The sequence below is a fragment of the Malus sylvestris genome, chromosome 6 (genome assembly GCF_916048215.2).
Source record: "Malus sylvestris chromosome 6, drMalSylv7.2, whole genome shotgun sequence".
Lineage (NCBI taxonomy): Eukaryota > Viridiplantae > Streptophyta > Magnoliopsida > Rosales > Rosaceae > Malus > Malus sylvestris.
Window position 1 is genome coordinate 25,963,577 of NC_062265.1, and position 21,313 is coordinate 25,984,889.

General features: G+C 38.3%; 3 protein-coding genes across 5 annotated transcripts; 2 read left to right on the plus strand and 1 right to left on the minus strand.

The window, feature by feature from the left end:
* Positions 1 to 514: 514 nt before the first annotated feature.
* Positions 515 to 4,374, plus strand: LOC126626557 (probable methyltransferase PMT18). Of its 2 annotated transcripts, none has more exons than XM_050295921.1 (6): positions 515 to 959; positions 1,765 to 2,473; positions 2,550 to 2,760; positions 3,025 to 3,322; positions 3,425 to 3,889; positions 3,970 to 4,374. In XM_050295921.1, the coding sequence occupies exons 2-6, from the start codon at positions 1,775 to 1,777 to the stop codon at positions 4,193 to 4,195; spliced, it is 1,899 nt and encodes a 632-aa protein (XP_050151878.1). In that variant the 5' UTR covers positions 515 to 959; positions 1,765 to 1,774; the 3' UTR covers positions 4,196 to 4,374. The 2 variants fall into 2 exon arrangements, with proteins under 2 accessions (XP_050151878.1, XP_050151877.1); XM_050295920.1 differs by lacking the exon at positions 515 to 959 and adding an exon at positions 969 to 1,248.
* Positions 4,375 to 6,749: 2,375 nt separating this feature from the next.
* LOC126626559 (uncharacterized) lies at positions 6,750 to 11,123 on the plus strand. Its single transcript, XM_050295922.1, has 10 exons — positions 6,750 to 7,198; positions 7,430 to 7,508; positions 7,617 to 7,714; positions 8,578 to 8,682; positions 8,770 to 8,849; positions 9,639 to 9,729; positions 9,805 to 9,912; positions 9,997 to 10,083; positions 10,542 to 10,610; positions 10,828 to 11,123. Exons 1-10 carry the CDS (start codon positions 6,947 to 6,949, stop codon positions 10,954 to 10,956), a joined length of 1,098 nt encoding a protein of 365 aa, XP_050151879.1. The 5' UTR covers positions 6,750 to 6,946; the 3' UTR covers positions 10,957 to 11,123.
* A 5,102-nt stretch (positions 11,124 to 16,225) lies between these two features.
* On the minus strand, positions 16,226 to 21,019 carry LOC126626560 (trihelix transcription factor GTL1-like). 2 transcript variants are annotated; one of them, XM_050295923.1, is made up of 3 exons: positions 19,949 to 21,015; positions 17,496 to 19,110; positions 16,226 to 17,241 (listed from the first exon to the last, which is right to left on the minus strand). In XM_050295923.1, exons 1-3 carry the CDS (start codon positions 20,332 to 20,334, stop codon positions 16,939 to 16,941), a joined length of 2,304 nt encoding a protein of 767 aa, XP_050151880.1. In that variant the 5' UTR covers positions 20,335 to 21,015; the 3' UTR covers positions 16,226 to 16,938. The 2 variants fall into 2 exon arrangements, with proteins under 2 accessions (XP_050151880.1, XP_050151881.1); XM_050295924.1 differs by having other exon boundaries at positions 17,009 to 17,237; positions 19,949 to 21,019.
* Between the last annotated feature and the right edge of the window lie 294 nt (positions 21,020 to 21,313).

Below are 21,313 nucleotides of genomic sequence, written 5' to 3' on the forward strand. Positions count from 1 at the left end.
ACTGCGTCCGTATGGCCTGGAGGATGTGAAAATAAAACATAAACTATGTGCCCGAAAAATATCATAAAATAACATGAAAAATATCTGCAGAGAACCCCAACCACTTAATTTTTTATTTTTTTAGTAAAACGATAGCGTTAGTAAGTTAAATGTTAAATTAGTTCGAATTCACACCGTTATACAAGGGCATAACACTTTTTCACTATTGTGGTAAATGACCACTTGCACAACCACTTAATTTAAATAAGAGACAACTATGTCAGTCTGTCAGTGATTTTTCACATGTTATAAATAGTAACCTAGAAAGATGGTAAATAAATTAGACAAAAATTAATTAATTGTTTTTCTTCAATAAATATATATGAAGAAAATGCAAGTTTAGTGAGATGGTGAGGAGCGATTTGAGGCTGGTCAGTCTCCGCTCGTTTGAGAAGGCCGCACAAGTCTCAGTCTCCTTAACTTCTTCCCTCTTTTTTTAGATCAAAAAAACAAAAATTACTCGAAGACTAAACCAAAACCAAAACCAAACACCCGATCACAACTCTTCCATCTCTCTCTCTCTCTCCTCCCTTTCTCTCTCTAAATCTCTTTGCACTTACTGCTTCCTTGTTCTTTTACCTTCCCATTTCATTAAAAAAACAAAAACAAAACATGGTTAAGAAACAAAGATTATTGCTTTGCACTCCCCAATCACTATTTACCTTATTCCTGTAATCGCGGGGAACCCCTTTAAAGTTGCCCTCTTTCCTTCCATGTTTCCTACTCTTATTAAATAACCTTTTTCTGCCTCCTCTTTCCAATTTTTAATCTTTCTGATTAAATAAATATGGCAACAAATACCACTTGAAATTACCCTTTTGGTTTCTGCAGTTGTGAGGTTCCGTTTGAGGTAGCATTGTACTGGGGGAGGTCAAAACGGGCTATATAGAGAGCCTTGACTGAGATTTTTTTCACATCAGGTAAAAAAAGCACTTTCTATTTAAGAAGCTTTTTCTTTAGAGAAATACAAGTTACCCAATTTGCAGCTGCTGGTTCCCAGTACAAATCTTTGCTTGTTTCCAGTGGATTTGTTGGGTTTGTGGTGTTTTTTGCCATAAAACTTGGGGTGCAGAAAGAAGCAAAGAATAAAAAAAAAGGAAAAGAGGAAAGGTTCAGACCTCAGTGTAGTTTCTTTAAGATTTTGAGAGAACTTTAGGGTACTGAGTACTTGTTTTGTTTCTAGCTTCAAACTTCTGTCGCTGGAAATAGGTACATTTCTGATTGCATTTCGTTTCTTTTTCCTTACATTTCCTTAATTTTTATGTTTATCTTTTTGTTTAATGGGATCTCTTAGCCTTCCTAGTGTTTGGATCTTGTTCTTGCTTTGTGAAATTTGCATTTTTTGCTTTATTTGTGTTTCCAAGTTAAATATGTAAGTTTTATTGATATTGGGTTTATTATTTATGAGCAAAGTTTGAATCTTTCCATATTTGGTTGATAGTTAGAGTAGTGTGTGATTTTGCTTTTGCTGCTTATTCCTGTATAGAGATGTATGTTTTTATTTTATTTTATTTTATTTATTTGTGGGGTTCATGATTTATGAATAAAGATTGGATCTTTATGTTTTCGATTGATTGTTACAGTTACAGTGTGCTCTTAATGAAGTATGAATGGTTATTAAATGGGATCTTATGATTTGTGAAAAGGCTTGAAATTCTTGAGGTATTGATTGATGGGTTGAGTGTGATTTCTTGATGTTTTCCTTCGAATTGGAACTTTTTGCAGAAAGAACAATATGGCCAGGGATTATAGTGGTGGATCGCCAAAGCATCACCACATAGAATCCAAGAAGAAGAGGCTCACTTGGATCTTCGGTGTTAGTGCGCTCTGCATAGTATGTTACATGTTAGGAGCTTGGCAAACCACTTCTGCCCCTGTCAATCAATCTGAGCTCTACCAAAGGGTTGGTTGTGATGAAACGCCATCTCAATCCGGGAACAAAACTTCCTCATCCGTGTCATCATCATCATCATCGCTTCACTTGGACTTCGAAAGCCATCATCAAGTGGACATCAACAAAACTGAGGCTGTCCAGAAGTTCCCACCGTGTGACATGTCCTACAGCGAGTATACTCCATGCCAGGATGCAACAAGGGGGAGGAAATTCGACAGGAGCATGTTAAAATACAGAGAGAGGCATTGCCCTACCAAAGAAGAACAACTTCTTTGCCTTATTCCTGCTCCACCAAAGTACAAGACCCCTTTCAAGTGGCCTCAGAGTCGTGATTTTGCTTGGTATGACAACATTCCCCATAGAGAACTCAGCATTGAGAAAGCTGTCCAAAATTGGATTCAAGTCGAGGGTGACAGGTTTAGATTCCCCGGGGGAGGTACCGGGTTTCCAAGGGGAGCTGATGCATACATAGATGAAATGAACGCGCTCATTCCTCTCACTAAGGGCAACATCAGAACTGCAATTGATACTGGCTGTGGTGTAAGTAGCACATATATGTGTATAGATGTGTATATAGGTAGTAAATTCTGATGCACTCTCCTGTTTGGGTATTTAGGTAGCCAGTTGGGGTGCTTACCTGTTGAAGAGGGACATCTTGACAATGTCTTTTGCGCCAAGAGATACGCATGCAGCGCAGGTCCAGTTTGCATTGGAGCGTGGAGTTCCTGCTATGATTGGTGTCATGGCTTCGAAGAGGCTTCCCTACCCTGCAAGGGCTTTCGATATGGCTCACTGTTCCCGCTGCTTGATCCCTTGGACGAACTATGGTAAGTGTCTATGTCTCTCTTTCATGTTTGCTTCAACATATTACACTATCTGACATTACTTGAGTTGAAGATTTTGGAGCTGCATACTTCAAATAGGCATGTGTATGTATGTGTGTGTGTATATATATATATGTATATGTGTATATATGTATGTATCTATTCACCACTATGCTTAGACTTAAGATGTTGAAGTAAAATTCACCACTAATTTCATATGATGTGGTTTTGAAAGCATGTGGATCTTGTTTTGAACTATTTTTGCAGATGGTATGTATCTAATTGAAGTGGACAGAGTTCTAAGGCCTGGTGGTTATTGGATTCTTTCCGGGCCGCCTATTCACTGGAAAAAACACTGGAGAGGATGGGAGAGAACTCAACAGGATTTGAAACAAGAGCAAGATTCTATTGAGTCTCTTGCAAAGCGCCTGTGCTGGAAGAAGGTGATCGAGAAGAACGATCTTGCAATCTGGCAAAAACCTATCAATCACGTCGAATGCATTAAGAACAGGAAGGTGTATAAAACACCACATATATGCAAATCAGACAATCCAGATATGGCTTGGTACTACTTCCTGAGCTTCATTTGTGATTTTGTTTATTTGATTTGGAATGCGAACTCTCCTGTACTAACTCTGCTTAATGTGGCATGTTTTGTGCTTAAAAGGGAAAGAGAAATGGAGAGTTGCATTTCTCCTCTACCGGAGACGAGCAATCCCAATGATGTTGCTGGTGGGGCGTTGGAGAAGTGGCCTCAGCGTGCATTTGCTATCCCGCCTAGAATCAGCAGTGGTTCAATACCAGGAATCACTGCTGATAAACTCCGCGAGGATAATCAACTGTGGAAGGAAAGGGTGGACCATTACAAGCGGATCATACCAATTTCCAAGGGAAGGTATAGGAATGTGATGGACATGAATGCTTACCTCGGTGGATTTGCTGCAGCATTGTCAAAATATCCGGTGTGGGTTATGAACACAGTCCCTGCCAACTCAAACCAGGACACTCTTGGAGTGATTTACGAACGGGGTTTCATTGGACATTACCAGGATTGGTGCGAGGCATTGTCCACATATCCCAGAACATACGATTTCATCCACGCTGGGGGAGTCTTCAGCATATACCAGGACAGGTAAAGCTCATTCCACGATAGTTTGCATTTGGTCATCAAGTTTTGTTACTTTGAGGCCTAATGTGGTTTGTACACTGCAGGTGTGACATAACACTCATTTTACTGGAGATGGATAGGATTCTGAGGCCGGAAGGAACTGTTGTGTTTAGGGATACTGTAGAGATCCTGGTGAAAGTAAAGGCGATTACCGACGGAATGAGATGGAAGAGCCAGATTCTGGATCATGAAAGTGGACCTTTTAATCCAGAGAAAATTCTTCTTGCAGTGAAAACTTACTGGACTGGTGAAGAAAAAAAAGGAAGCTAGTAGAGATGTAGTAGTGTATCCTTTTTTTTTTCCTTTTTGCTTTTGCTTGCAATTCTACTTTTGCTTCTTTTTTTTTAAACTTTTATTTTAACTCTCTTGGTGCATCACCAATGTTATGCTCTGGGATTGTGTAAAAGAATATAATATGCTTCTAGGTGGGAAATTGGATAGTTTTTTAACGATCGTCGCCTTATTGTTTATTTCGTGTGCGTTTCTTGGTTCAATCTAAATCAGTCGAACAGAGAATTCAAACTTGGATATCTTCCAATATTCAGAAGAGACGTATCACTAAATCAAGAGTTAGTGAGCTTTTGGTTGTGAAAATATTGAGCAACAAGTGTTATGGTCAGTGATTAGCCTTATTGGCCAAGGAGTTAGGTGATCCATCCTCTTGAAGCTTCATTATTTGGTAGGCAGTCTTAAGTTCCTAACTGCTAGTATTTGTGCAGATTGACAGTAGGTAGGTAGAAATCAGTCTATTGGGCAGGGCAGTTAGGCATGCTGAACTCTGAGGAGCTGCTAAAGCTAAAGCGTAAGGGACAAAAAAGTCTCCAAGAAAATAGTAACAAATTGTGGTGCTGAGATTCTAGACTCGCATATGCAAGCGACTTGTAGTTTAAGTGGTCGATAATATTGACTCATCTATTTGAGGATATTCAATCTTTCCCTATCCAAGATTATTGATAAGTGGATTACTGTCTTGGACTCGTTCTGACACTATAGGAGCCATCAGCCTGGTAATAGGCTATTTAAAAACAAGTTATAGCTCAAGTAATTAAGAATATTGAATCATTTACTTAAGATTTTATGTTTGGTTTTTACGATTTATCTCGAAAGTGTTGTCTAGGATTAACTTACATGAAACAGGTTCACTGTTATCATGGCACCTCAAATTAATAATGCAGTAGAGAAAAGTTCACCAAAAACAAAAGACAAAGCATCATTAGATCAAAGAAACACGTGACTGTAAACTACTTCAATAAGTTCTTCTCGTTGTGCAGGACTCGAAAGGTAGAAGAGACTCCAGGCCCCTAAGGACCCAAACAAGGGCAAATAGTCAAATTGAACAGAAAATGTTGGGTGGTGGGAGGTCGACACTGTGAAATGGCTTTGGTTGGTATGGACCTGATCACCCCACTTGGGGTTTGAAAGTGACGCTTCACTTGATGTCTCTAGGATCAAAATTCAAGCAAACATAGTGCTTTTTACACCTTTGTCGTTGTTGTTATCTTTCACATTCTTGTTAATTTTTGTTCATTAATTTTCTTCGATTTATTCGATTAGATACTTGAAAATTAAAAGGATTATGTTAGAAGTAAAAATAGGTGTTGAACCCCCCAACGTATTAAATGAAAACATAAAATTAGAAATTCCAACACCAAACAATGTACGATATGCAACAACTTAATCACTTGATGTGATAAGCTTATTTGATCTCTTTAGAGTTTAAATATTATATGAACTATAATCTTTTTTTAATTTGTATATGAATTAAAATTTTGAAACAACCTATCAAACCAACTTTCTGAAATCATTAATTTGTCATCTCACTATAACTTTGTTAAATTTTTCATTAAAATAGCACATGATTTGAGTTCAGGGTTATTTTAGATATTTCAACACCTCACTCTCCTTCTAATAAGTTGCCTTCAACAAAAATAATTTAGGGTTTCTAAAAAAAATATAAAAATGGGGCTCATTTGGTACACGATGATCTGAGGGTATTCTGTTTGGAAAAGGGGACTGATCTACACTCATTTCTCTGTGTTCCGAAGTGAAGATGACTAAAAAATATAGTCATTAGGAACCCCCCCAATATATGGTAAAGTTGCATGATATTCTTTATGTTGAAATGTGACAAATGACGTATTTTGGATGGAAAACTTAACGGAGTTAGGATGAGATGATAAATTAATAATTTTGAAAAATTAGTATGACAAAACCCTTAAAAAAATTCAATTCGTATGACACATTGAAAAATGTGTGTGAGTTCATATGATAATTTTAAAAAGGCTTTTTAGTCAAAATAATCTTTGAGATTAACATAAGTCCTTACTTTGAAACCACTTCTATCGATTTTAAATCTCATAGATCAAAATGATGAGATATGCTAATCTCAGAGACCGTTTTTGGTAAAAAGCCTTTAAAAAAATTTATTGACCAAAAACAAAACCTTTAAAAAATCTCCTTTTAGAGTATAGAATGACACTTTATTAGTATATCATATAGTGTTGTATAATAAATGGGCTCAAAACACATACGTATGGCTTATGAGTTATGACCAATTAGACATTGTGCGTTTAAAATAAGTGCAGTCGAGCATGTTTCCTCTCATAAATTATATCAAATAACACATACGGATTGGTTGTAAGATATGACTAGTTGATCAACCAGATGGTCAGACATCATCCTAGGGATTTAGGAAATTCCGTAATCGTGTTCGTTCATCGTTCATCATACGATCAGTTTTCTCGTTAAGTACTATTTATATTTAATTTAAAATTTCCAAAATAAAGAACCAAAAGAAAGATGAATTAAAAAGACACACACACAAAAGAAAGATGAATTAGAATCTCCTGGGCTCCAATATGTGCGTGTGTATTTGTGACTTGTGAGGGTTATGTTCCTCAAACCATAAATTATATTTAAACATTTTGGGTAGACCGCGGAACTGGAGAGGGGATTGATTCGATCAAATCGTATAGAACGCAATCGATTGAAGCAGAAAAGGAAGGAAGGAAGATTTCGGCGATGGGGGATGCGAAGAGGAACACTTCTTCTTCTTCCGGCGGTGACGAGGAGATACGAGCACAAGTGGCCAAGGCGGTGGAGGGGGTGAAGGAGCTGCAGGACTCAGCTGCCTCCTTCGTCTCCAGAGCCTCCGCCGACGAGCAATCCCTACGCCACCGCGCCCAATCTCTCGATTCCTCCATCCGACGCCTCCGCTCCCAGCTTGATTCCCTGCTCTCCAGCAAGGCCTTGGATCCCAAGTTAGCAGAAAAGGTAAGTTCTTTCGACCCCTTTTCTGGTTCTTTGTCTCCTTCTGCTGCTTCTGCATGTCTGTGCATGCAAACCCAATTGCTGGAATTGCTGATTTTGCTTATTTTCTGGATCCATTGATTGCCCATTTTGTGATTTTGCTTTCTGGGATTGTAAATTTGCATGAAATTGGAAGATTATTTGAATTGAAAATTTGGAATTGATTGGTGTTTTGGTTGGATATGTTAATGGCAGCTGGAAGAAGATTTGCAGAGGGCCACATGTGTGTTGGTGGATGGCGATGCCGCTTCGTTTCTTCCTGGGAAATCTCAGGGTACCCGTTTCATTAATTACTTCATTGATCATAATTTTGAGATTTTTGCTTTAGTTTTGTGTTGGATTGGCTCGTTGTGCGTATGTTAAAGGGTTAAAATTTATGCAGGAGGGAGGTTTCTGAGGATGTTTCTCGGTCCTATCAACGTGCGTTCCTCTAGCAAAGATATCCGACTCAAGGTTAAAGAGGAATACAACGGTTACAGAGTACGTAATACGTCTTATTGCTTTATGCTTTTGTCCCAAGTTGCTTTTGATTTTGGTATTGACATATATGGTGAGCTTCATATCACTGTAAGTTTTTGAAACTGGAGGAATATATTCATCTTACTTTCAATATGCTAAGTGCAGAATCAGTTCTTAGGATCATGCCTTTAGTTCATAGTTACCAATTGAGCCAACTAATTACAGTCAATGAAGCCTAGGAAGAAACTTCGACTTATTCATGCTTAAGGTGGTTTCACATACCAAAACAAAAACCATGCTCAGACCACTTTGTCTCTTTTGCTTGGATTATGTTTCAAGGAATCTTTTTTTTATGCCTTTTCTTTTTATATCCTTTTGCATGACACAAGTGACATAAATGATCTCTTCGATTTCTGGATAATCAGGGTTTATTCCTTCATTCTTTGACTTTTTAGTCTTTTTCTCACTACCGGGCTATCTTGAATTACGGTAGGTATAGGGTTTCAATACAAATAGAAGGCCCTTGAGGTTAAATTAACTACTAAAAATTCCATCGGAGATATATAAGTGTGCTTGGAAATTCTTATAATTCGTCTTAGTGATCTATGCTAATATTTGGGTAGAGGCATGACAATTCAACATAACCTCAACGAGAAGCATCTGTCATAAATATTTTACTTGCCCCCTTTTTGTATTTATGCCTTCTTATTTTTGTTTAAATCTGATCCCTTAGAGTAGAATTGACTCATATATTATGCTTTCCCTCGTGCTGCTTCGTTAACTTTATCTCGTATGGCTACTTTCTCCATCTTCTGTTACCACAAAGAATGTCAAGCAAAAATAGTTTGAGCAGCTTTACTTACAATGATATTACTTTGGAGCAGGATAGAACTGCCCTTCTATTCCTTCTTTTTCCAGCAGCACTACTTACACTAAGATCTTGGATTTGGGATGGATGTTTGCCAGCGTTTCCAGTTCAGGCTTACCAGGTACATTCATGTGATTTGAATGTGCTGATATTTTTGTCTAAATGCATGATTTCATAGTGGATTTGACTTTGAGTTTATGCTTATTAGGCATGGTTGTTATTCCTCTACACTGGTTTGGCACTGCGAGAAAACATTTTGAGAGTAAATGGAAGCGATATTCGTCCATGGTAAGCGCACAGCACCTTTCCTCCTACATCATTTTTCCTTTTTCCCTGGCTGTTATTCCTCTACAGTGTTTTACAAGATACGAGAACAAAGTTTGTGACCTCTTATGCTCAATTTGGGTTGATAACATTCGTAGTTTCTTTAAAATAATGAAGCTGAATTAAGTCAAGCTCCATGTGCAGGCGTGTCTTTTATTTATATATATTTGTTTCAAATTGTGTTGGTTCAACTAGCATTTGTAATCAAGTACAGACTTGCGGGAAACTTTTCTGAAGGCCTGTTTAGGATCCATAGATAGTTTCAGAGTAATTATAATATCTCTTTTCTCTTTTCCTAAGTATTGTAAAAGTCATCTTGAGGTATCATTTATTGAGGTGTGATATCAGATAACTGGGTAGGGTGCAGGTGGATGAAACCAAGGAAACTTGTCTATAATTATTATTAAAGGTCAAACTGATGACTTTTACTATTATTTTTCACAACGTATCACAGAAATTTCTTATTCCCACTTTTGTGGTTTGGGTTGAAGATATATAAACCAAGGAAATGTTGTTTACGATTGTAATTCATGATCAATCTTATGATTTGGTACTATAATTTTTCACAACTTACCACCGTAACTCTAATATGAATCCTTTGTCATCCATGCATTGACTCTTCTTGTGGATCTTAATTCACGATAACCCTATATGTGGTCAAAATGATCATTCATGCATTTATTTTGGTTAGTTAATTGGCATTGTAACTGAACATACAAATTTCTTTGGAAAGATACTGATAAGCTTGTGCAGGTGGATATACCATCACTATTGTGCCATGTTTATGGCCCTTGTTAGTCTCACATGGGAGATTAAAGGACAACCAAATTGTTCCCAAAAGCAGGTAACTTTTTTGTTTTATTGTGCGTTAGTGTTAATAGCTTTGGTGCCGTTAATGATTTTGTTAAGTCTTGTACAGAGAGGTGTGCAATTTTTCCTACAATGGGCTATGATGCAAGGAGTTGCTATGCTTTTACAAAATAGATATCAACGCCAGAGACTCTATACTCGAATTGCATTGGGAAAGGTGCCATTAAAAAGATTAATTGTTTGGTTACAAAATTTAAGCCTGATTCCATCATTTTATATATTTGTTTTTTTGCAATTTCAGGCCAAAAGAATGGATGTGGTATGGGGAGAAACAGCAGGTGTAGATGGTCAATTATGGATTCTATGTCCAATACTATTTATTTTACAGGTGATTAGACAACATGATTAGTTTTTATTTACGGCAGAATATGAACTAAGGATCTACCGCTACCCCACCCTTTCTCAATCCCACTTGAGCTAGAGCTCATGGGCAGCTAGTAGATATATGATTTAACCATTCGCTAAGTGAGAAAAATCATAGTCCATAGAGTTTCATTTGAGTAGTTCTGTTTTACGTTGCAGCACAAAATGATAGGTTGCATGACTTATGCATGCCCTTGTGCAAGATATAGATTGAACTGTTACACCGCAGATACACTAAAATGGGCTGACCTTGCTAATGCACATATGTTGCATAAGTGGGTGGGTGGGAAAAGTTACGAAACCAGTGATTCTTTCTTGCAGTGAAATGCAATGTAGGCCGGGTCTCCTCCAGATTTTGAATCTGTCAACCCAGTGACTTGAATGATTTAATAACTGAATAAGTGTTTGTGCTTCTTGTTTTAGGGTTTTGAGGCATATGTCGGAATACAGTTGCTTACGACTGCTTTTATTGGCATTGCTTCGGAATGGCAGGTAATTTTTACTGAAACCTTTGTCTGATTTATGTGAACATGAATAAAAATGAAAGGGTATCATGTGGTCTTTGGAAGTGATGAGCTCCCTGTAATTTTCAAAAACAGAAGAGCTAACATTACGTTCTCGCGAAATATAAAGAGAACTTGGTGTAGTTAACTCAAAGGTGGAACCATATGTATCATTGCATTTGTGACGGGAAAAATGTTATTGGCAGGTGAGTTTTTGCGGCGTACTGTTAATTTTAATGGCAGTTGTGAACTTTGTAAATACGGTAGAGACGCTTATGGTGAAGTCAAGGTTTAAGGCAAAGATGAAAAGAAGTAAGAGCAAGCAGGATTTGTAGTAGGGAAGTGCCGACGACAGTCGGTAGGGTTAATCTCCCTGGAGCTTCATAGGAACTCTTTTCTTTTGTAATGTTTTTTCTGTTTACTAAAAGTTGTTTCGACACTGGTAGTGAAATTGCCTTTCGTTTCGAGCTTTTTTATGAATGTAAAATTGGTGAATTTATCATTTTTGAGTCTGGCCTTGAGTTTTTCCATTTTTAGGAACTTAACTTTTATATGCATCTACGCAGTAGCAGATTCAGGATTCGAATTTAAGGGTGTCTTAGTGTTAAATACAAGTTTTTAGATAGAAACAATGCGAACCGTGCAAAAAAAAAAAAAAATTCAGTTTATTCACAGAGGCGTTTCGCCAACACTTGGTGGGCTTGTCGTTAGCCAAATCATGTTGAGAAGATGTTAACATATATTGACATATGCCGAAGCAACTTGATGAGTAATATATGGAGAATTTGTCGATTAATGTTGATACAATATGTTGAGATATGCTTAACAAACATTACATCAAAACACTTGGTAGGCATAGAAGAACCCCTACCAAACATTCGGAGTGTCTTAGGAAGATTTTCAGGTGTATATTCCGGTACTTGGGAGTGATCTTAGGACCACCTTGATCCCATTTGCCATTCGCCCTTGCATCTTCTGTGGAAAGACAGTAGCATCCTCATCAACCATTTGATGCATGTGCAACATGCATTTTTAGTTGGTCACATACACATGAACGATTGTCGTTAGCATTACCATATGGTACCTAGAGTTGCCGTGAAGGGCATTCGAGGAACGTCCCAAAGGATCATAGTGTTGGACAGTGGCGGATCCAGGAAATAATATTGGGGGGCAGTAAGAATAACGCGTTGCGCGCGTAAATTTTTTTATACCAGAAATAGCATTCATATCGCTATTTCATCGAGTCTTGGTAAGCCTGAAGTCATTTGAAAATGCATACTACAGACATGTTAATGTATGCAAGGGGCAGCACCCAAGGTATTCATGGACATTCATCGGGTTTTGGTAGGCATGAAGTCGGTTGGAGGGTAAGTATGATGCCAACTCTAATCTTCCGAAGGTGCTGGACTCATAGGGGGTAAAAAGGGAAAATAAGTGATTATAATTAGAGAAACAGATTATAATTCTTGGTGAAAGCAGAAAAGTGAAAACTAGTACAGGCAAGAAAAAAGGTTAGCTCACCAAAAAGAACAAAAGGCTTTGCTTTTCATTTGCGTACTAGACAGTACACGTGATGCAAAAGGAAGGAATATCATCACTACAATGCTTTGATTACGGACTATAACGAATAAAGTATAAAACAAAGAGGAAATGATTTCCGCACGCATCTAAACGTTTAAATAGAATACAAATACAAGTGTTCCTGAGGTGAAAATAAGAGTACAAAAATCACTTTCTATATAAATCATAGATTGCGGCATCATTTTCTATAAGCAACATCTCGAATAAAAGGAAATATGCTTTTAACAACTTGAGTTACCATAATATTACATCATTAATCACACAATGCAAATTACATCCATATATGACTACTTTGAAAAATTTACCATCCACGTGTACATGTCTTTTGGAGAAAGGGTCCCACGTAAGTAACTTGAAATACAAGAAAGAATCAAAAGAATCAATTCATTTCTGCAGATTGAGTTGCACAGTTTTGTTCTTTCATCTCCCCTATTGTTTAAATATTAATATATATATATATATATATATATACACACAAATTAAGAAGATGCATGTATTTTTCAATTTTTATTGTTACAGATTCTTCCCTGTTTGTTCAAACTTTAATACTTGATGCCAAAAGAGAAAGAGTACAGCCTGGTACCTTCATTAAATTAGGTGTTTAATTAATGAATCATGTTTCGTTGCTAAAAGAAGAGGAGCAAGTTCTGCTGAAATTCAATCATAAATAGACAAGCTTCCAATCATAATTTTTCAGTTTCAAATATTCGGACACGTGTCTATTTGTGATATGCTCTTCTTTATGTAGTGAAGCATGGTTCTTAATTAATACTTCCACCAACACCAATCAAGTTTAAATTTTTATTTGCACCCCATGAAGAATACCTCAAATGATGGTGATGTTCACCACCCTATTTATCATCGTTAGATGAGTTTAAATTTTGAGATTGTATGTAGTAGATATACACAAATCTCAAAATCTAAACTCATTCAACGGGTGTGAGCGAAAGTGCATTATGTCCCATGTGCTCTGTTCTGTATATGTATTTAAGGAACTTAATTATTTGTAATTAATTACTTTGAGATCATTATTATGATCAGGCATGGATTATACATATTTTCGAACTCATAATTACACAAACACTTAAAGTGAAAAGATTGGAAGGCTTGTAAGGAAAAACTACGTGGCATTGTGAGAGAGAAAATACAGTAACATGCAGATGAACATGAATATTGGGCAAGATTGAGCTAGGGTTTGAATCCAGTATCTCTGCAAATTTGAAACAGAAAAATAAAAATTAATTATTAATCGTCAGATTAATTTGAGAAGCGTACGTAATCAGGCTTTTTACTATACATCAATGTGTATGGTGTACATTGTCTATTAAGTGACTCAAATTAACCTATTAAACTTTCCGAAAAATTGACCCGTTAAACTTTTTGAAATTCTTTAACCCACGTTCAACCGTACAATTAAGAACTGTTAAGTCTTATAGGATTAGCCTTTGTTTGAAAACATATCTAGGGTTTTAAAACAAAATTGTGTTGTTTTGGATTTTAAGACATATTTAACAACAAAAATAAAATTCTTATTATATTAACACCCCACATATTTTGAATAAACTCCGCATACTTAACACACCCCGCATTTGCTATTTCAATCAATAATTATCGTAATACTTCTCACATACTTTCTCATAATACCATCATATCCCACATTTTCAACATACACCCAGGGCCGGCCCTGAGGATAGCCAAAGTAGGCGCCCGCCTAGGGCCCCCAATTTTTCGGTGGAGCTATGCAGGTCTAGACGGGGATGGACGGGAGCTATGAGGGTTTACATGTAAACGCCGGAAACTGGAAATATTTTGTTGCAGGGTCGGCCTAACGCGAGGAAGAAGACAACCCTATTCCCAACATCATTTTAATTGCACGATTTTACTTAAGATGATCCCACTATCTTTTTTTATAGTTGCATGTCTTCTCCCTTTTAAATAGTCCCCACCATCTTATTTTTACTTTTTTGCTTATATAATAAATTATTTAAATCCGCCTCGTCCGCCTAGGCGCGTATATGTATATTACTATCATCTCACTCTAGTATTTTCCCTAGATGTAAGATGTTGTCTCTATAATTCAACCATTCATTCATTTATTGAATGTAATAAGTAACATTGTAACAATAGAAAAATGATTGAAATTTGGCGTACTGGGTAGGGACTTCTCTTTCGGTTTGAATTGGTTGAAAAAATAGATTATGTAAACCTAATAAGTGCATTTGCATCTAAAAATGCGAGACGATTAATATATGAGTAATCTTTGTATATCTTTCTTTTTTCAATATTAATTTTTAAAGATATTTGATGTAGAAATAGACTTTTTATGTATTTAGTAAAAAAAATTTACACATGTCAAAGTACAAAGGGTCGGGAGTCAGAGAACTCTAGGGCCCCACTTTGAAGACTCGCCCAGGGCCCCCAAATTCTCAGGGCCGGCCCTACATACACCTTACATTTTTTATATGCACCCCACATTTTCTGTACATCCCACATTCTTCAAATCTTATAATACTTAGTCACAATCAAGATCAGAGGAAGATAAATAAGCTGAGTTTTAAGGACAAGAATTCAAGGGGTAAAAGCAGTAAGGGAAAGAACAATCAGATGGTCTCTGGTAATGTAAATGGCACTAGGACTTCGCCCAGATTGGCAAAATGTAGCTAAATGTTGATGTAGTTTTTTTGTATTTTCAGATGTATACTATTCTTATTTCATTAAATTGGGGTTTTACCGTCCAACGACATACATAAAGAAGTATTGTTAATTTCTTCTCACTCCATGCAGGTTCTAACCCGGCAATTTCATCATTTCGCTTGCATTTGTTGGGGGAGAAAAAAAAGTAGAAAACTTTCAGTCTTATTCAATAAAATAGAAAAGTTATTTAATCGATTCCTGGGTTACAATAACCCTGCTTTTGCTTTCCAAGCAGTATTGGGAATGGATGGTGAGGAATTTTAAGAGTTAAAAAAGATAAATGATATGTACTTAATATTATGTGGGCTGTTAATAAAAATAAAAAATAAATAACCTAATGGAGTAAATAAGTTTAAATTTTTTGGTGATATAGATAAAAAGAAGCAAATCAAAGATTTATAAGTTCTGACCAACCCAAAATAATTAAGATATGTATGAGCAAGTCAACCTTTTTGGATTATTGTGTGTGTGTGTATATATATATTTACAGCACAGCAGTAATAAGAAAGATCGCAGACAACGCTATATTGTATATATCCGAGACTTGGCTGTATTTACCGACCATTCAATCATGCATTCAATCACGCTATATTGTATAACACTACTCGAGATATTATCACAATTATATGTATATGAATTTGACTGTTTATCAAACTAAACTTGCATTATTACGTGATTAAATTAAAATATATAACTGTGTGCGTGATTAACTTAAAATACTATCGTAAAAACGATTCCGTTCTCTTGTGTATATCCAGTTATGGGCTGACGTGGTGAGGAGCAGCCAAATGCCTAACTCACCACCACCACATGTTCGGCCGAAAGCTCTGAAGCCCCATATTTCTTAAAAAAGTCTCTGAAATAAAAGTGAAAACCCCTCTCTCTCTCTCTCTCTCTCTCTCTCTCTCTCTCTCTCTCTCTCTCTCTCTCTCTCTCTAGCCAGCTGGCATCAGTGATCCGCGCAGAGGTGTGGCTCTCCTCATAAATCACCCCATTTGCCTCTGCAGACAGCTACTATAAATGAATTATCCAGTTGCTTTCATCACCATGCTCGTGTTTATCTATAACTTTTTCATTTTTTAATAAGGTTTATACATTTATGGAAAATCGCGAAGTTTAACCTAAACACCATATATTATACCTAAACACCATAATCGTCGCATTTTATGTCAATAATATTAATTATGTAGTTTTATTCACATAATATTGTACAATTCTCATGGAACGTTACGGTAAAAGTGAAATTGTATTTTTGCAAATTGCTCCTTAAATAAAACGGAAAAAGAAAAAGAAAAAGAAATATTGCAGAATGTGAATAGAGAATATGAATTCTAAAGAGAGCCTAGCTAGCTTGTTCATTCATTCAAACTAAGCAAAGTTTACAAAAGAAAACAAGAACAAAAATAAATAAAATAAAAGTGAAAAAAGAAAGAATAATGCTGAATCATCTCTGCTGATCTCTGCCTTGTGAAACTGTCCACTTTTTCTCTCCCTCTCTCTCCATGTTTCCAGGGCTTGTTTTTCTTTTTCTTCTGCAACGACATATGACTGCTGCTATGTAAATTTAGAGCAAGCTTATTCCTTGTGTCTTAATCCAATCCCCCTCCCCGTTTTTCAAACGGTTTTTTTATTCACCAATAAATCAATAAATTGGAAAAAAACTGATACAAGTGATGATGATGACGACGACGACGACGATGACTACCCGAGAAGAAGAAGAAGAAGAAGAAGAAGAAGAAGAAGAAGACGAAGAAGAAGATCAAGAAGACAACAACAATCAGAAGACGATGAAATGGGGTGGTGATGTTCAAAGGAGAATAAAAGAAATTAATTTAAAAAAACAAGAAAAAAAAAGATGAGAAAATGGAAGAACTAATTTTTTGAGGGTTTCAACTTTTGCTCATGTGAGGTATAATCTTACTTGAGCTAGATTGAGATACGTACACATTGTACAGTGATTTGGCCATGCACATTTCTCACTCGCATGCAAATGCATGCAAAAATCGATTCGGTTTTGATGTGGATTCGATCGATCGATCATCTCATTGAACCATGGCGAGGAAAGAGGGTGCACCGTTGCCTCCGCCGTTAGACGAACGGCCCGTATTCTGCTTCTGAAACTCTATCTTATACGCCATCTTCCTCTCTTGTTCGGTTTCTTCATCGTCGTCCTCGTCAATATCATCGTCTTCCATGTCCTCCTCCTCTTGATCCATAAGATTATCGCTATCCGCTTCCTCCATCCTGTTGTAGTCATCTACTACTAAATGTTGTGGCTGCCCTTGTTGGAAAACTTGCTGGTGATGATCATGCACTTCCATCAACTCCTTCACAATGTCTTCTGGCTTCAAATGCAAAACCAGTAATCAGCATATATCTATGTATACACTACTAATTTATTCACCGAAAATTTGTTCGCCAAATAATGCGGAGATGTGATTTTGAATCTCGTTTATTTTTAACAAGTAAGATACTGGCATGAATTTGATTTAATCTTAACGAGAAAGGCACTAACGCTTGGCGAATTATGATGATTCTAATCTCTCTAGACCCTAGCATTGCAAATATTTTTTTCTAGATACATATGGAAAAACTTTACCTTCTTGGCAGCCTCTTCTTTTCCCTCTCCAAAGAGGTTAGCTCTCAAATTTGTTTCCACACTTGTGCTATGATCTGTATCCTTGTTTTCTGATCCGGCCGCTACTACTTGCCCTTGTGTTTGTGGCACTGTATGCGCACTTGGTTGCGGATGTGTGGATGAACCCGATTTTGGGTTCTCCTGTTGTTGCGGTTGCTGTTCTAGTTTATTTCCTAACGAGCCGCTGCTACCGCCGCTAGACCAGCCGCCAAGTACCCTTTTCCGGTAAAGAGCATCTAGTTCGTGAAAATATGGACACGTTTTCGCATCCTCCGGCCGCTTCTTGTTGCTCTCCTTCACCTTCTTGAAGTACTTGTTGATGTTCTCCCATTTCTCCTTGCACCTCTTGGCACGCCTCTTGTACCCCATCCGCCCCATACCGGCGGAGATTTCCTCCCAAAGTGGGCCCTTCGGACCTGCCTCTTGGTACCTCGGCTCAAGCCCACTCCTCAACTTTATCAGCGCTAGCACTTCTGCCTTCGGCCATCTAGAGGACGATGCGGGCTCGGAGCTCCCTCCTCCACCGCTAGCAATATTCTCCTGCGGTGTCGGAGGAGGTACCTGTTGTTCCGGTACAGCCATCACCGGTTGAACATTTTGTGTCTGCTGAACATGACGAACGTGTTGCACTTGTTGCGGCGGCTGAGGTTGTTGCTGTTGCGGTGTTTGATATGTCTGTGTCGTCGGCTGTGGCTGTGGCGGTGGCGTTGTCTGTGGTAATGGCGCGACAACTGACACCGACGGAGACACAGGTGGTGGGGGAGCGACGTGGACGTTGAGAGCCGGAGGCAACTGAATAGTCTGGCCAGTAATTTTCTGGAGGAAAGCGATAATGGCAGCGTCTCTGGAAGCAGAAATGGCCCGCTCTTGACTCATGAGCTCGTGCTCGCGAGTTAGCCGGGCCATCTCCTGACGCTTCCACGCCTCCTCCCTGATAGTTCTGTCCTGCTCCCTCTTCTCTATCACTTCTAGAAACCTCTGCTGCATGCTCTCTTGCTTTTGCATCACTTGCTTCATCAAAACCTCGAAAAACGCCATCATTTTTCGGGTACTTCCGCCGCCACTAGTTCCGGTACTAGTACTAGCACTCCCCCGTTTTCTCTTCCGACTCGAGGGCTCTCCTTCCATGTCATCATCGTCGTCCTCGTCGTCAGTTCCCGGGGAAGTCGACGAGCTGTTGGATGAGAAGTTAACGTCCATCGGCGTGGCTGTAGGTTGCGACGAAGGTATTATTGGAATTGCAGTGGCTTGTTGCTGCTGTTGGGAGGGGATTACTGGAATCGTGGGTGACATTCTGAACGAGGAGATGGGCATGGGGTTACTGACAGACCCAAACCCGACCGAAACCGGGTTCGGAGAAGCGTGTGCAGCGTGCACTCCCGGAGAGGCCGACACGTTGGCCATCGTTGCGGCGGCGGTGCCATGTAAAGCCTCCATCTCGCTGAAAAACTTGTAGTTTTTGCCGTCTTGGCGTCCCGCGCGGCCTTCTTTCGTCCGCTTGTAATATTTGTGAACGTTTTCGAATTTCTCCTTGCATTTCTTGGCATTTCTTTTGTACCCCAATTCCGCTAGTTTCCTGCACAATGCGTCACAAATCCATATTTTGTTATATAATTAATCATTAAAAAAAATGATTCAAACCCAATAAAATAGTACAAATCATCATCTTCCCAACTAGGACTTGAGGGAGGGGAAGGAGACAAAAATTAAATAAAAAAAGGAGGGGAGAGAGTGGGAGGAGAACCTCCCAGGCTCCCATGGTCCCTCACTTGGTCTCTATCTCCTATAAATTAAATATATAGTATTTGCTGTCTATAGTGGAAATTTTAAAGCATTAATTTTTTATTAGAAAAAGGAAAAAATTAAGAGAAAAAGAGGAAAATGTTGGTAATTTTTTATATTTTGGTGGGGAAGTAAAGGAAATCTCATCGGGATTTTCAAAAATGGGTGTTTAATTTAAAGGGGGACAAACTAAAAAAAAAAAAACAGAGGGAGGAGGGAGGGATTAATTGCAGGTGATGCAGTGGATCTGAGCCGCTCAAAATTCCAAGAAGAAGATGCCCGGCTCTTGAATCGTGATGAAAAGAGATAGAAGCCTCATGTCCCATGTGCGGCTGGCTGGCTCTGTATGAATGTATTTATATATAGATATATATAATACAATATTTATGCAGAAAAATAATTAATTTCTTTTGTTTTTCAATGGAAAAAAAAAGAAGAAGGAATTTTGTGAAAATACCCAGAAATAATCAATATTGGGAATGCCAAAAATGCTGAATTAGATGACTTGGGAAAATCGGAAAATGAATGAACTTGATAACCCAAAATTCAAAAGACTGGAAGAAAAAAAAAAGAAAGAATTTTGATTTGATTTATGTGATTTTTTTTAAATTGTTTTTGTTTCTGTTAATTACCTGGAGACATCTTCCCACAAGGGGCCTTTGAGGGTTGCGTCGCGGAAGGTCGCATCCATATCGGACCTGATTTTGAGAAGCGCCAAGGTCTCCTGACGCGGCCATCTGTTCCCGCTGGACCCACCGCCGCCACCTCGATCCGCGAGAGCATCTTCATCTGCAACCGCCGCACCGGACAGAGTCATCAGCTCGTCCATATTCACCGCCGCGGAAGCTGGCGGCCTGCTGCTGATTGGCGACGCCGCTTCCACCACCAGCTGGCCTTGCTCCGCCGACGCCGCAGCTTCAGCAGCACTCATCTCTCCTCCTCCTCCGTAATGGGTTTGGGACCCTCCTCCAACTCCTCCAGCTCCGCCAGCTCCTCCCGCTGCTGGTTGCTGCTGCATAATCTCGCGAATTGAGAAAATGGGTTCTTCTCAGTTCCTCGACGCAGCTGAAAGATGTCGTCTTTCTTCCAATTTTTCACCGCTGATTCATGTACCCAGTGAAATTCATTGGGTACATTAAGCGGCGGGAAAGGCAGATCTTCTTCTTCCTCTTGGGTGTGAGAAAGATAGAGAGAGAGAGAGAGGTGAAAGATGAGAGAGGGGAGGGGGAGTTAAGAGGAGAGGCAAAAGAAAGAAGGAGGGAGAGTAGATTAGACAACTGGAAAGATGAAAGGCAGAAAGTGAATTTTCCTACGAGTTAGTGCTGGACTTGACACACTTGAGATGGTTTTTATTCCTTTGTTTAATTAAAAACCCAAAAACAGAAAAGAAAATTAAAAAAGATGGAATAATAATTAAGGGAAAAAGGAGGAAGATTTGAACTCGGAGAAGGAGGGTCTAATCAACATCTTCATCCCCTTCGAAACTGCAACAGTGCTGCTGCTACTGCCTGCAAGAAATGACAGACGGAGAGAAAAGAAAAGACAGAAACAGTGGATGGGTTGTGGGGGAAGAGAGATAAATGAAGAAAGAGAAATGGAGGAGAGAGAGAGAGAGAGAGAGGGAAGTGAATGAATGGAGAGATGACGATTTGAGGGTGATGATGATGATTAAGAGAGAGAGAGAGAGAGAGAGAGAAAGAGCGAGAGAGAGAGAGAGAGGAGAGATAAAATTATAAGAGATGCTGTGTTGTCAGCGGCTCTCACTTTGCTGCTAATAATTGTCAAAACCATTTACTACTATATTTTACTCTCTATTTTCTTAACTTTTAAGAATCTTAAGTGTCACGTTAGTACTAAAGTTTAACGATATTTTTTTTTGTACTTATAAGCTTTAAATTTTAAGTTCAACTTTCATTTGTTCAAAGTTAAACTTTCATTAATGGATAATTTCATACATAATTACGGTCGAGTCATTGTTTGATGTTCATATGTACTTT